This window comes from Papio anubis, chromosome 17 (genome assembly GCF_008728515.1).
Source record: "Papio anubis isolate 15944 chromosome 17, Panubis1.0, whole genome shotgun sequence".
Lineage (NCBI taxonomy): Eukaryota > Metazoa > Chordata > Mammalia > Primates > Cercopithecidae > Papio > Papio anubis.
In genome coordinates, this window is record NC_044992.1 from 44,430,142 (window position 1) to 44,446,791 (window position 16,650).

General features: G+C 34.9%; 1 protein-coding gene across 20 annotated transcripts in view; it reads left to right on the plus strand.

Moving 5' to 3' along the window:
• SKAP1 (src kinase associated phosphoprotein 1) overlaps positions 1 to 16,650 on the plus strand; it is a 302,157-nt gene that overhangs the window by 81,827 nt on the left and 203,680 nt on the right. For all 20 annotated transcript variants that reach the window (XR_002518069.2, XR_002518068.2, XR_002518067.2 and 17 more), the window contains one exon: positions 3,890 to 3,991. Coding sequence is in view for 13 of the 20 variants with exons in the window: in XM_021928962.2 (XP_021784654.1) it covers positions 3,890 to 3,991 (102 nt within the window). In the remaining 7 variants the exon portion in view is untranslated. The remainder of the gene's footprint in view (positions 1 to 3,889; positions 3,992 to 16,650) is intronic.

The following is a 16,650-nucleotide window of genomic DNA, read 5'->3' on the forward strand; positions in this document are numbered from 1 at the left end:
AGGGGGAAAGCTCATTAACTGTTAATGAAAACACAGGGAATAAAACAAATAGCACAGAAACCCTAGGAAATAATTACCTTACACCTGACACAAAGCTGCTTTATCTTTTTGCTCCAACCCTCAGAAATTCCCAACTTATCACTCTGTAGAGCATGAATGAAATTGAGTTTGACTCTCGGAAAAAAAGAATAGAGAAATCATCCCGCTTATGGGCCCCTCAGCACGTACTTGGTGGAGGACCTGCCATTGAATATGCCAAGGAGTGTATCTAATGCCCGATTCTTATGACACTTAGGCTATAGGAGCAAATTACCTGCTAATAGCAGGTGAACCCTTGATATAGTTCCACCAGATCTTGTTTAGAAATACAAAGAGAAAGGACTGAAGGTAATGGATGTGATTAATGGAGATATGGTGTGTTAAAATATATATCTGTATAGAAATATATTGATTCTGCTGGAGTTGCAGAGGGAAAGTGTGTCTCCAGTGGCAAAGGGTCTTGCTTGTGAGAAAGCCACTCTAAGCAGATGGAGTTCTAAGCCCTAATTGTAGAGCTGCTGAGTGGAAATGTCTGTCACTATAGTTTGTGATCATTTATGTCTGATCCCACTGGACTACAGTTGTGGCCATTTGGAACTGCAATTGTCAGAGCTATAGACAAATCCAGAGAACACATACGGTTATGTTTTAAAGAAAAATGATGTTCTTAAACTTAAACAAATCCAAAATGACCACAGTAATTGCTGTTCTTCTATAAAACTTTTCACCCATGCATCCTCAGTAGTTGTAATCATTTCAATTACACGGGAGTGTCTATTTATATGGTACTATAGCCTTGTTTCTGTGTGTGCCCAAGGGAACTGGGTCACTTGATATGACACTAAGAACACTTATAATAACATCTCCATCATCAGGAACTAATTGCACTTGGGTGTAAAGCTTATTTCTAAATGTTCGTGCACCACAACCATTTGTACTACTGACCTAGGCTCTGTTTTGCTGCATTGAGTTGTATATCTTTGTCGTTGGGTACTTTACAGAGGAACTGTCTCGTGTTTGACACCAGGGGTGGCTGTTGAAAGCACACCTTGGGTGACTATACTCAGAAACCATAGGAATCATGTGGAAGTGACTTTTCCATCTGAAGTTAGGAAAGCAAGTGCCAAACCCAGGCAGGTGTTTTGGGTAAGACTTTAAAAACTGAGGCTGTGAAGGCAATGTGATACCCTGGATTGGATCCTAAAGCAGAAAAAGGACATTAATGGAAAACTTGTGAAATCCAAACAGAGTCTGTAGTTTAGTTAATAGCAATATACCAATGTTAATTTATTGGTTTTGGCAGATAGACCTCAATTATGTAAGAAGTTGACATTGGGGGAAACTGGGGGAAGGGTGTGTAGGAACTCTGTACTATCTTTGCAACACTTACGTAAATCTAAAATTATTCCAAAATAAAAAGTTCACTAAAAAAAAAAAAAAAAAAAAGCCCTTCCTAATATGCATGTTTTTTAAAAAAGCTTAGAATGCGAACATGTACTTTTTTCTTTTTTGTTTTCTTTTCTTTTTTTTTTTTTTTTTTTTAGAGACAGGGCTCACTCTGTTGTCTAGGTTGGAGTGCAGTGGCATAGTCATGTCTCACTGTAGCTTTTACCTCCTTGGCTCAAACAATCCTCCCATCTCAGCCTCTCAAGTAGCTGGGACCACAGGCACAAGCCACCATGCCTGGCTAATTTTTCTACTTTTTGTAGAGACAGAGTTTCATCATATTGTCCAGGCTGGTCTCGAACTCCTAGGCTCAAATCATCCACCTGCCTTGGCCTCCCAAAGTGCTGGGATTACAGGCGTGAGCTACTGGCTTGGCTAGGTTCTTTTTCTTTAATGGTAGATTTGCCACATTTTTGAACTAAGCAGAAAACTAGTTTATAAATAATGTTTATAAATAATGTTCAGTATATACTACAAAAGTTAAATTTTGCTTGGCAATTCCAGTACTTTTTTTTATTTTTAAGGATTTTTATTTGGCTTAAAATAAAAATTCCATTTAACCTTGCAGCTCACTTTCAGGTTACTAGCCAGGCAGTCCATTTAGATTGTGTTGGTAATATAATTTTAGTGGACTTCCAATGATGTAAAATTTGAGCATTTTAATCCTCAGTCCAGTATTTGAGAATTTTTCTGGTTATTATGGAAATTACACAGTGATGCTGTAAGCATAGCTATAAACTTTGTATCCTGATAAGTAAACTAATAAAGGAGAGTAACTCTTCTGGCTTTGGCCAATGACTATTGTGTGAGTTTTCTACAATTTTTATTTATCTTTTCCATAATAAACTTTATAGTTTATTTCTAAAGTCCTATATTTGTAGGTGTTCAACTCAGTTATGGACATCTACCTACCATACAGTATTTGAAGAAGAGTCTAGATATGATCATCTAATTTATGGAAAGAGAAGGCTACAGCCATTCTCTTTTTATCATTTTATAACCTCCCTAGTTTTCTAGTTTAATTGTAGGAAATAAACCTTTAAAGTGAGGCAATACAGATTCTATGTAGGTTGTTTGGTTTCACAGCTCCCTAGTTGAAATCCAAGGCCAAAACTCTACAGTATTTACTGAGATTAGCATTGGTGATTTCCTTTGGAAATTAGTATTTGAGATAATATTAAATTCAGTTGAAAATCCTATTTTCATGTTTGTGAAATGAAATAAGCAGCTGTCGGTATCCTTTTATCAGCAGACTGTACCTCTATTTGGGGGATTTTAAGCAAAGTTATTTGCAATACAGAGCCTTTTCTTCCGGTTTCTGAATGAGCTAACATCTTCTGTCTGAACCTTTTAAAGTATCAAAATAACTTTGGCCATTTCTACAGAATACAATCCAATGTATATTGAAAACACACAAAAGAGATTAGCATTAATTGCATAATTCAGTATTGTATATACATTACCTTTTATCAAAGCCATTTTACAGAACAAATACTATCTTCTTAGGGCTTTTAGAATTCCTAAGAGGTCAGTTGCCTAGGCTGTAAACTAGAATTACAAAGAAAAAACTTTGTTAGTGTTGTAGAACAAATAGGAATACAGTCCAGCAAAGTCTAGGTTCTCTCTATTTTTATACCTCTCTTGCTTTTCAGAGAAAGACTATTGAGCTTGCTATATTATATCATGTATAGAAGGTTAAACCTTTGCGTCAGTCCTATTTCACTTGAAATAGAGTCATGCAGGGAGACATAGTATATATTAATATAAATTTAATTTTTTTCTTTTTTTAGATGGAGTCTTGCTCTTGTCACCCAGGCTGGAGTGCAATGGTACAATCTCGGCTCACTGCAACCTCCACCTCCCGGGTTCAAGCGATTCTCCTGCCCTAGCCTCCTGAGTAGCTGGGATTACAGGCGCCCACCACCACGCCCTGCTAATTTTTGAGAAAAGGAGATGGGGTTTCACCATATTGGCCAGGCTGATCTTGAACTCCTGACCTCAGGTGATCCACCTGCCTGGGCCTCCCAAAGTGCTGGGATTACAGGCGTGACCCACCATGCCTGGCTGAATATAAATTTATATAGCTATGTTTTTATTTTAAGTATGATAGATAAATTTCTTTCTGGTGGCAAGAGGTATTCCCACTCTAAGCTAACAGTTCCTAAGTTTTAGTGACAGAGTTACTTGAGTGGAAAATTTTTCATCCAGGTAAGTTGGTTCTTGAACTTGTTTAACTGTTTCTCATATGTTAATGGATAGTGGCCATGTTCATCATCAAGTAAAAGATAATCTCTTTTTTTTTTAATGATCATACATAGATCTCTTCCAGTACCATACCAAGGATGTATCCTTTTATAAGGATGTCCAAAGGTTGACCTTATTTTCTCTCTTTTTTGTCCCTCAGGAGGAGACTTTGGACAGGACAGCTCTGATGATAATCACAGTGGGACTCTTGGCCTGTCCCTCACATCTGACGCACAGTTTTTGTCAGATTATCAGGATGAGGGTGAGTGTTATCCTTCTGGATTTTGGGTGACTGCCATACTTTATTATCTTTTGTCCTGACATCTTTGCCTTTTGTCATTTTGTATCCAGCAGCCTTTGGTGGGTTTTCTTTACTGGTAATCACTAGTTTGCAAAGAACAACTATTTGTTTCATTGTGGTGCTGATCCTCGTTGGTAATTCAATACTTCTGAAGTTAATGTATTTAGGGAGACACTAATTCCATATTGGAACAGGAAGACATCATTATTGATCTTTTTATAAAAACTGTAGCTCAAAAGCTAAGAGGGCATTTTAAGATTTCAGGGCCTAGTTTATACCATTCTTTTGGATTTTTTAGCTTTACTGATTTACATGAGAATTGAAGCTTTTATTTAATGATTATTGGATTATTAGTTTTCTGTGGATCATTTGAGACCCTTGAGCTCATCATGTTATAATAAGATACCATCTCACCTGTGCTTCTCACATACCCCTGACTATATTGGTATTGCTCAAGTGGAAGGGAAAGCCACAAGAACCACAGTGCGAATCTTCCTGGAGCATCAATTTTACTTGAATATTTGGGAATGAGAGGAGTTAAATAATTCAGTTGTTAGAAACATTATTTTTATATTCAAAATTCCATAGTATGTAACAGAGTGAAATGCAAAATATATATGAATTTTTAAGATAAGACATAAAATATAAATGTTTTGGCCTGATAGCTGCCAGTTTCTGGCTCAGGCCTAGATTTCCTAAGTGTGGGGATCCACTGTGCCTCTTCCGGCATGTGGCCACCTGAGCAGAAGGTTTCATCATCACGGATGCACATGGTTTTCTTATCAGAGTCTCTCTCATGCCTTCCCAGTAGGGTTAAAAAAGTAGAGGTGCTACTAAACTGAACATTAAATTGGAAACACTTTATTCACTTAGGGATTGGGAATAAAGTTGGTAAATTTTTCCTTACTTTTCTTTGTTAGTCTGTAATCTTTCCATTTCTTTTTATTTCGATTTCATGAGCTTAACAATTTCTGTTTTACTCTCTTTTTACTTTATCCATTGATTGTTATTTCATTTAGCCCTTTTGACGATTCATGTTTTTTCCCTTTCATTGACTCGATAACCTCCACGTAAGAACTATGGGTTGAATCACACAGAAACATTTTATTTTGCTTGGGCTTTGTATAATAGCACAATTAGTAATACCCAAGTTTTAAAATGGGGTTTGTAATATAGGATCTGTGTATTGATTCAGGTATTACACTAAAAACATTGTTTGGACTAAAAGTTTAATAATTACATTGGTAGCTGATTAATAATTGTAGAAAATTAACAGTGCAAAACAGGAAGAAATCAACCTTTCATTTGTTTTTGATTAATCTAATGCTTGACAGAATTAGAACAATAGTGCCTCATTAATCCTTAGGTCACTTATTTGGTATTTCCAACTTTCCCAAACACAACTGAGAACACAATAAGTAATCCAGAAAGGCCTCTAAGTGGAAATAGATGTGACTTATGTACCTTGCTCTTCGAAGAACCCCTGAGGCCCTTTGCTGAGGAATCTTCTTACACATTTCTAACCAATACAGTGTTTTGGTTTCTCAGCCCACAGTAGAGCTTCAAATTAGAAGAAGGGGGTACTATAAAGGCATCAATTAACAAATAAGATTAAGGTAAGAAACAGAAGAACAAAACTTTATATAGATAACAAAATCTATAAAGAAAATTTATATAAGAATAATTTTTTTTAATAGCAGTTTGGGGTCATTTTCTATGATATAGAAAAAGTGCATGCTCACCCAAGTGCTCAGTACCTTAATAAATTAAAACTTTTTTAGCCAGCATTTATTGAGCACTTACTATTTGCCTCGCATCATCTGTATGGTAAGCACTCTGCATATGTCGTCATTTGATCCTCAAGACTGCCCTAAAATGTAGATATTAGGATTATGCTTATTTTACAGACAAGGAAACAGACTCAAGGAAGTTAACTTATCTAAAATCACACAGCTAGTAAGCAGTAGTGCCAGAATTTCCGCCTACATAGTCTGGTTCTAAAACTTCTGGTCTTAACCACTCTGCTATCCTTACCACTATCCTTATCTGAGATATCAAAAAAAATAGATTCATACTCCAAACATTTTGGCTGAGACCATACAGTTACAAATACTATGCTTAAAAATATTTTCATTAAAATAGTTGAAATTTAGGAAAAACATTTGTGTTGAAAGAGGTAAATCTGGAAAACTCCAAAGTGGAAAACTTTGTTCCATAACAGTTCCTCACAAGAGAGGAGTTAATTATATTAGTAATATTAAATTCTTACTTACTAAATTTTTGTTTTTAGTTCTGTGCATGAAATTAAAAGAATTCCCAAAGTGACATAGTCAATGGTAGAGGTAGGAATAGACCTATTTATGTGTTAAAAACTTGATTGTAAGATGATATGATACTGTTTAAATATGAGTTTCTGCAAAGCATTGAATCTAGTACAGTGCCTGAGTGCCTAATGCACAACAGACACAATAAATGTTCATTTTCATCCCCTGAAAATTAAAGATACATATATTTCCTGTGAAATTAAAGAGAAAGTTATAAAGGTGTCAAAATTTTGAGCAATGTCTATATCCTATTTAATTAGATTTTACCATGATAGAGAATGGTAACACTTGATATGCTACTTACTCATTTTTTAAAACAAATATTTATTTAAAGATTCCTAGGTAACACCAAGACACTGTGTTAAGCTGCAGGTGAAAAATGCAGTGAGAAAGCAGATACAGTCCCTGCCCTCATGGAGCTTACTATCTCATTGGGAAAACTATTAATAAGTAGACAAATAAACAAATATAAAGTTAGTGTCTTTATAGATAGCTAAGTCAATTATTTATGAAGAAAAGATGTTCATCTTTATGTTTTATTTTTTATTATTATTATTTTTTGAGACAGAGTTTTGCTCTGTCACCCAGGTTAGAGTGCAGTGGCAGGATTTCGGCTCACTGCAAGCTCCACCTCCCGGGTTCACACCATTCTCCTGCCTCAGCCTCCTGAGTAGCTGGGACTACAGGCGTCTGCCACCACGCCCAGCTAATTTTTTTGCATTTTTAGTAGAGACAGGGTTTCACCATGTTAGCCAGGATGGTCTCGACCTCCTGACCTTGTGATCCACCCTCCTTGGCCTCTCAGGTATTCCTCTTTGACATTCTTTGTAATGACAGTTATTTTAACCTTTTGGAATTTTATCTTCATTAGAAAATGTAAAAATATTTCAGATATTTTATCTTCCACTATCAGCTAGAATAGTATCCTAGACTTGCCATTATAAAAGAATACACAGTCTGGCCCATCCACCCATAACTTTAGTGATGAGGGGCAATAACCATGGTACGTATCGTGTTTAGGTCATGACTTTGTGAAAACTACAAAGAGTTCTAGAAGAATGTAGAAACCTGGCCAGGTACACAGCAAAAAATGAAAACCAAGGTTACAGGCTAACTCATGCATAAAAATGAGAGCATGTTGCCACCTAATTACAATTCTTTCTCCTTTTCCTTTGTAAATGTTCACAATTTGAAGGCAGAGAGAGACACCCACAAGAGCACAGCCCCACCATCGGGAACGAAAACTTGCTAACGAGTAATAACATTTAGATTTCTAAACTAAAAGCATAGTTTTTACCATATGGAAGGAAAAAAATATAGTAGGAAACATTGACCACAGTACTTAGTACAAGAGCCAGGCAGCTACAAAGCTCAAGATCTGATTGTTTTCAGTGTCCAAAATACACAGTGGATTTTAATGTATTTATAAACTTACTTTGTTAGTATAATGAAGAATCCCTGTGTACATACATTATTTTAAAAAGTGGATTGGGGAAAGTGATCATTCTATAAGCAGGGTATAGTGACTCCTTCTGGAAGAAAGAGAAAAAATAAAATTATTTTAGAAGAAACCTAAAATCTATGATAATATATTATTTGTTATATATGATTACATTCTAATTAATGGGGTGAATGGATATTGAACAATTAAATCTGGATAGAAGTGAGAATATTTTAGAGCTTCTTTGCACATCAGGATGTTGAATGTTAGAGAAGATTCTTATTCTTCAGCCAAATGAGAAACAAGTGGAAAAGGAAAGACCTGTAACTATCATTGGAAAAGAGTAGTAATGAATAACTGAAGAGCCTGTTGTTGATTGATTTTATTATATACTTGTTGATTTAAAAGAAATTGCAAACATGTTAAAGTACCAATGGTAGCTATTTTCAACTCCATGCCATTTCTGAAAAGTACATTTAAAAATATAGAGAATATTCTGGAAATAAAAGTAAGCAATTTTTTACAGTGCTATTTTTAGCACTTTTAAGACATTTCTCTGTTTTCATTTTAGTTCTAAAATACAAGTGAATTTTGGATTTAAGATTATGACTAATAATAGACTAGCTTTTATTGATAATTGTGGGTTTTATTTTTATAATAGTGGGGAGAAAGCATTGGATATGAATGTATTTTAAACAAAACTATTTTAGTGTTCTGAAATTAAAATGAAGGTTTAATTTATTGATTATATTATTGTAGCTGGAGTTCAAGTTTGTCTTAAATTTCATGGTGCCAAAGTTAGTATCATGAAATCTGGGAATTGGAAGGGATGATAAAGTCATCTAGTAATAGGAACCATTTATTGAGTGTTTACTATGCTTTACTAAGTGCTTTCCATGGGTTATCTCATTTAATTCTCAATCCGGCTCAGAGAGGAAGACACTGTTACCCATTTTGCAGGTAAAATAATCAGGCTTAGAGGAATTAATTGACTTAACCAAGGATGACACATCTAACCCATGTGAGGGACTAGAGTTCCAACAGATTTCAAAGTTGTTGTTTTTGAAGAGTTCTGCTGAGGTGGATGTTTGTCCTCTGTAGACATCTACTCTTATGAACTTTCCAACTCATTTTCCTTATTGCTTTTTTCACTGAATATAATACTGATTTTTAAAATAAATGTATTCACAGCTAAAAATTATCCTCTAAATGCTTTTACTGTATCCCACAAAACTTCATTCATAATTATTCTAAGTGTTTTATCATTTCCTTTATGATATCCTTTTTAACTTATGTGTTATTTAGAAGCATTTTTTGTGTTTTTGTTCTATTTTTATTTTAGTTTGTTTTGTTGTAGTTTCAAGAATTTTAAAACCTACTCTTTTATTAGTGACTTCTGATTTTATTACATTATTATCTAAGAGCACAGTGTATATTATTTTGATTCTTTGGACTTTGTTGAGACTTCCTTTGTAGCTGTAATGATCAGGTTTTGCTTATGCGCTATGTGTGCTCTAGAAATATTTATTGATTACACTCTTATTCTTTTTATTTTTATAAATAATACTCTTTAAGTATTTTATATTCCTAGATTTTCTTTTCTCTCCTGAGAGGACTGTGTAAAATCTCCAATTACAATTGTAGATGTATTCATTTTTTTCCGTGTTTTGTTTTGTTTTGTTTTCAGGGTCATATTATTAGGTACTTATAAAGAGCTCTAATTGATTAAAAAGACCCCCTCTTAATGAACTGAAATCCTATTCCTAGAACTTCCACTTATTTAGTTTCGCCTCTAAACCTATGAGAGCATCCCCAATAGACTTTATTTTATTTATTTATTTATTTATTTATTTGAGGCGGAGTCTAGGTCTGTTGCCCAGGCTGCAGTGCAGTGGCATGACCTTGGCTTACTGCAATCTCCACCTCCTGGGTTCAAGTGATTCTCCTGCCTCAGCCTCCTAAGTAGCTGGGACTACAGGTGCCCACCACCACGCCCAGCTAATTTTTTGCTTTTTTTTTTTTGAGATGGAGTCTCACTGTGTCACCCAGGCTAGAGTGCAGTGGTGTGATCTCGGCCCACTGCAACCTCCATCTCCCAGATTCAAGTGATTCTCTTGCCTCAGCCTCCTGAGTAGCTGAGATTACAGGCACCCACCACACGCCCAGCTAATTTTTGTATTTTTAGTAAAGACAGGGTTTCACCATGTTGGTCAGGCTGGTCTTGAACTCCTGACCTCGTGATCCACCCACCTTGGCCTCCCAAAGTGCAGGGATTACAGGCGTGGGCCACCGCGCCTGGCCACTGATAGACTTTATACTCAGTGAGTATAAAAAATGTTTGTAAGCCAGTTTGAGATCCCTATTGTTGTGAGTCAGGGGTAAGGCCTGATTTTAGTGTATAAATTATATTGTTTCACAGAGTAAATAACCTGAGCTTCTTACAGTGTTTACTGAGGTATATGAATTAATGATGCAGGGATTAGAGGTAAATGACCTCATTGATCAGGATAAATCTTGGATGGAATCTTGCTGGCAACTTTGGAGTAAAATGTGCGTAATTTAGGGCTACTTTACTTGGAGTGTTAGAAACCTATGTAGGTTCAGTCACTGGGTACCCTAGCACCAATAATACATAGTATTCTAGCACCAATAGGACCCTAGTAGATTGAAAAAATTAATGGCTTAAAAACAGCAAGCCATTTGCTTCCTTCTCACTGATGGGGTTAGGCTTGTTAACTTTCTTCATGTGTATTTTTTTAAAACTATGTAAGCTATGCAAACATATTTGGAGTTTTTAGTTCCTTTTTATTCTATGATATGAAGATAATGAAAATGACTCAATATAGTCCCTTTCCATAAATAAGTCTGTAAATAAACATATATGCATACATATATATATTCAAGCAAGCATTTTTCTCATTTTCTTTTTATTCTTCAGACAACTCCTTTGATCTTTGTTGTTAGCTAGAAGGTATATTTTTCTTTAATAAAGGCACATGGCTCCTGTCAAAGCTAATGGAAGTTATGTATGTGTGTTTAGAGGCACATACTGTGGAAGAACATAAAAACTTATATCCATGTTTGTGTTTTTGGAGCCAAAGAATGAATTCAACAGTAGAACACACACTTTCATGAACCTGGCGGATTTCTGAACAAGTTTGTGTTGGCTTTAGGTGAGTCCATCAGATTTCAGATCATTGAGAGAAATTAAGGACTCAGTGTTGAGTTTACTGTGATAAGGGTAAGTAAACTGTCACTCAGGATCACAGTGGCTTCCTTCATGAAGATAAATGTCTTATTAGATCTAAGACATCATGTCGTTTATATAGTCTGGTATAAATCACAGATGAAGATGACGAACTGGGCTTCCAAGTTGACAGTAATTTATATTACTTAAACAAATGGTTACCAAGGATTATACATGTTTTTGTGAAGAATTAAAAAACAATAACAATTATCTGTCTATGAATGACCCGTTTTTCATTTTCAGCCCAGCATGTTGGGCTGTTGTTGTGTGTTTAAACTCTGACTTTTCATCCAGTACCCAGTAAAGTGCTCTCACGTGTGTTGATAGCTGGACATCTTCCATAATGCTTCTTTCACTAAAACAAACTGCTTGCGAATTTAACCCATATATTTGGGTTAAATTCTATGTAAAATCATGGAATTTAAGAGCTGGAAGAGACTTGGCAATCACCTAATCTAGTCTCTGTTTTAACAAAGAGAAAACTAAATTTTAAAGATGCTAAGTCATCAGGTGTGGTGGCTCACGCCTGTAATCCCAGAACTTTGAGAGGCCAAGGTGAGTGGATCACTTGAGGTCAGGAGTTTGAGACCAGCCTGGCCAACATGATGAAACTCCATCTCTACTAAAAATATTAAAAAATTAGCTTGGCATGGTGGCAGGTGCCTGTAATCCCAGCTACTCGGGAGGCTGAGGCAGGAAAATTGCTTGAACCTGGGAGGCAGAGGTTGCAATGAGCCAAGATTGCACCACTGCACTCCAGCCTGGGCGACAAGAGTGAAACTCCATCTGAAAAGAAAGAAAGAGAGAGAGAGAAAGAGAAACCAAATGAAGAAAGAAGGAAGGAAGGAAGGGAGGAAGAAAGGAAGGAAGGAAGATACTAAGTGTCTCCATCCTACAACCAACAAGTGATAGAGCCAGTATCATACCCAAGACCACCTCTCTGAGAGTGACCTCTCCTGGCTTACACTGCATGCATTCCCTCACCTGCATGATCTCAGTATGCTTTTCAATGCTGCCTCCACAGAGGTTTGTAGAAGGCCTGATCCTGGCTCCTAGGTGATTTCTTGCAAGTTTCAGTCAAGTTCTTCAGACACATGTGTCTCTCTTGCCTATATACATTCTTATTATTTTCCTAGGATGATTTGGGAGTGGTATAGTTTATAAAGAATTTCAAAAAGGCTCCATAAATGCCAACAATTATAGTTATGAATAACATGCATTAAGCCCCTGAATTGATTTGACACAAAACTAATTAATTATCTTTTTTGGCCTTTTTGTCCATGTTATAGATTTTAATATACTACTAATGAAGAGTTAGTTATTGAATACCAATATTGAATGTCCTTATTCAATCATGAGTTTGGATGCTGTGTGGAGGATACAAAAAAGGAATAATATGTGATTCCTTAGCGAGCAAATAATCTAGTTGAAGAGAGACGATTCGGGTACCTTCACAACTAAGCATATGGTACATAATCCAGTGTTGATGACTGGGGACAGAGTTTGCAGAAAAACCTAATTGGTTGGACTTGCAGTAGCTTGGAAGAAAGTTAAAATAATATTTGACCTAGGTTTTTGCCAAAGTGTTTTTAGAAATCTTTTCCAGAGCGGAGTATGAGCAAAAGTCCATTCTTTGAAAATTGAGTTTCTACTCAGTAAATGGCAAAATAACAGTGACCATTTTTAAGTGCAAATAGTTGATTTTTAAATGAGTGACTTGACAGAAGAGAGTAAGCTTTTTCATTATGCCTTGAATATTCTTTTGTTTCTCTCCAAATTCTAAACTAGTCAACAAATTTAATGGTAATGTGAAAGTTCTAGTATATGATTATCAAAGATCTTTTATATATCTATCTGATTGATATATGAATCAGTCAGAGGTGGAGAGGGATTATATATCTTTGGATGCTGTTGATGAGAAAATCTTATACAACATATTTTCTTACCTTGTTCTTAGAATCTGTACTGCATTATAATAAATGTAGCATCTGCTTTATAGATGAACATTGAATGACCCCAAGTTTGGCTATCTTTCCTAAGACAATAAGCGCTAAAGTTCTAGAGGTCTGAATTCTGAGGTATAATTTTAACCACCAGACTATCCTTCCTCAAGCTCCAAAGTCACTGACCATTTTTACCTCAAAATCTCATATTTACTTTAATCAGAAAGAATTTCATTTAAGCATAAAATAACTCTTTTGGGCCAAGTATGTTTGTGTTTATACGTAATATATATATTCAACTCTTCCTGCTTTGATCGTTTTTGTTTTTCTACTAGTCGTAATTTCTTTTGGTCTAACATAGAAGTCTGACTTTTCAAGTAAAAAAGAAATGTTAATAACACTGTTTAATACAACGCTGAACCACGTCTTAATCTGGAATATTATGGCGTACTAGGGAAAGATTGTTGAATTCACAAACTATATTATACTTCTGCTCTAGGCTGTCTTTCTAACTTTGAGTGACAGCCTTTTTTATGTTGGGCCCTAAGTAGCTTAAGTCCAGGTACACTGGTCTAGCAGGAAAGAAAGATTATACGGAATAGATTCTCTGGCTTGTAAAAGATTGGGATTTAGAGGGGAATTGTTCCTTTATGGGAAGTTTTCACTTATAGAAGCCTTTTCCAATTTGCTGACCCATTTTGTTAAAATATAGCTTATATGGTATAGTATATTTTCACAGAATACTCTGAAAGATAGACATTGTTGTCTTGGTTAATTTTATTATGTTGTCTCATTATAATACCCCAGATTTTATTTTAATCAACAAAACATAGGGTTAACTAGAATTACTAGCTCTTCTCTCTACAAGTGATCATTATCATCAGTGAAAGACATTTGTGAATGCCCAAGAATACAGTTGAACCTAGAGATTGTCGGAGCTTAGGGAAAAAAATTACTTTGAGTTATCTAATCTAGCCCTTCTAATGAATTCACATCATTCTTACTAATATCTCATTTAATTAATTATCAAATATAGTTATTATGCTTTGGGTCCTCCCTTTGCTGGACATCTTTCCCGCCCAACTATTATTCCTAATTTATTCTTCATGTCTAACCTAAACTTTTCCTTTCTTAGTTTCAGGCCATTGCTCTTTTCTATACCATCTTCTGAGACTGAATAATTCCCCTAATTCATTTATATTGTTACCTTTAGAAAGTATTAAAGACTGAACATTTATCCCCAGAGTCTTCACTTTTCCAAACTACATAAATTTCAGTTCTCTTAATCCTTACCTCACTCTGCCCCTGTCATACTTCCAGTGCTTAGATATTTTATCACACTGCTTGATATTTCCCATTCCAAGGGGATCACCTAACGAAGAGAGCTGCCCTATGGGGAGGGGAGTGCTCAAGAGTAAAATCTCATATAAACCACTAGAAGATGCCTAAGTGTTTATTTGATGTTGGTATTGGTGATCATCTGGAGAGCACACCAGTGTAGTGCTTGCTTTGGCATATGTTGGGATATATGTGTATTTTAATGCTTTAATGTATTATGGCCTGTTGTAATTGAATGTCTATAAAGTAGCAGTTAAGAGGGTTTTATAGACCTTGGAAGAGATCAGAATTCTCTAGCTCCCTCTCGTGGTAAAAGGAAATACTACTTTTGGGCTTTTCTGGATTTTTGTTTTGTTTTGCTTTAGTGAAGAGGAAAGCTAAGATATGTAAGTTCTCAACATGTGAGCTTACGTAGCGAATTCAAAAATTAAAACTCTTATATGTATGTGTGCATACACACACACATACTCAGATATGAGAAATTCATGTTCTTTTATTAATTCCTTAAAACCTCAAAAATATTACTTTCTTACAATCATTTCATATATTCTTATTATTACACAAGTTAAAGGGAGGATAAATAAAACTATAATCTTGAGGGTTTGTATTCCTAAACAGATAAAGGAAGGGGGTTAAATATGAATTTTAAACCAAATTTACAGGTATTTTTTTCCTTTGCCAATTACAAATGGATGTGGTTAGCATTTCTAACGTATTTAATCAGATCTCCTGTGTCTCCTACAACATATTAATTTTACAGCTTATTATTGTAGCATTCCTTCTATGGTAGACACATTTCAGATACTGAAGTTCTAAGTAAGTGGCAAATAGCTGAAGAAGACACTGAACTGGTGTGCAAATGTCTTCATGTGAAATGCCTATGGAATAAATTTTTACAGGTAGCAAAAAATTATGTTTGTTTTCTAGAAGACTACTAAAAGTAACCCTTCTGCCTTGAAATAGTTGATTTCTAGACAAGAACCAATGAAAAGTTGCTATTAATATGTCTTAGATGGCAATGCAGAAAGTGATTAAAATTAGACACTATCCCTAAGTTTGTTTTGTTTTGTTTTAGGCTATTCAGAAACTTGAGTAATGGTTAAGGTAGACTGTTTTATGCTCAAATCACATTCTGATGAAAATATGGGGTCCTATTTAGTTATTCTGGGAACTCTAGGAATAAATTTGAGACCATGCTTTTTAATATTAAATATTGTCCTTTTTTCCCCAAAAGGGAGTACTGAATATTATACTCATTGAGGAATTGTAAGAGAAGAATGATATAGACATACCACAACAAAATGAAAACGAGTTGGTCGCAGGTGAAATAAGTGAGAATATGCAATAATCAAATATCAATTAGGAAGCTCGTAATTTTGACTAATTTTTCTTCTTTATCCCCTACTTTAAGAGATTATAATTATTTTTTAAAAATAAGGAAATCAATTTACTTTTATTAAACTATGTGCTTCTCCCTTAAGATATGTGAATACGATTTTAATCTTAGCTATTTATTAATATTAATTTTTAATATTGACATTCCTATGAGCACCTGAAGAAAAAATTTAACCAACCTACAGATCAAACCTCTTAATAGCAAAACATTTATGGATCTACATAGGAATGATCTAATTTGTATGCATTTTTAAAAAATAATAATTTGATATAACATTTTTTAGATTTAACTACAATCAAGTTAGGCAATCTTACCTTGATCTCTTGATCTGTGTCAGATTTCTTAGATACCTGCTGGGCCTGATTTTTTTAAATGTAAAGGCCATGCTTTCATGAGACAGATAAAATTGTGGATTTTTATAAAAACTCTGGAACATTCTTATCTGAGTAGAGAAGCAGAAGATGGCCTTTAGTTATACCTGTGCTATTTACTACTATGTACATTTCAATTGCTTTGGTCACCAAAAAGTTGTGATTGTTTTTGGAAATACATTCTTTATTGTTTTTAAGTTATTGATATATTTTCACAAAGCTCTCTGAAGGGATCTGTCTTTACTTGGCTTTGGAAAAGGTTCATTCTAGAATATTTTTAAAACAGATTTTATTAATTAGCTTAATATTTTGTACTCTTCCGGTTAGCACTATTAGGGAAATTACAATGACTAGCTTTTTGAATATTAAAGTTGATAACAGCATAATATAGAAATTATTTGCAGAAGTTTAACCTGTGTAACCATAAGAGGGTGTCAGGGTCTCTTGGGGTATCAGAATAGTTGTCAAAGTGTAGGATAGAAGGCGATTTCCTAGGAAACTGCATCTGAGTACCTGTTGAGTATCTTATTTTAAATATGATTATTTTCTTTATCATATAA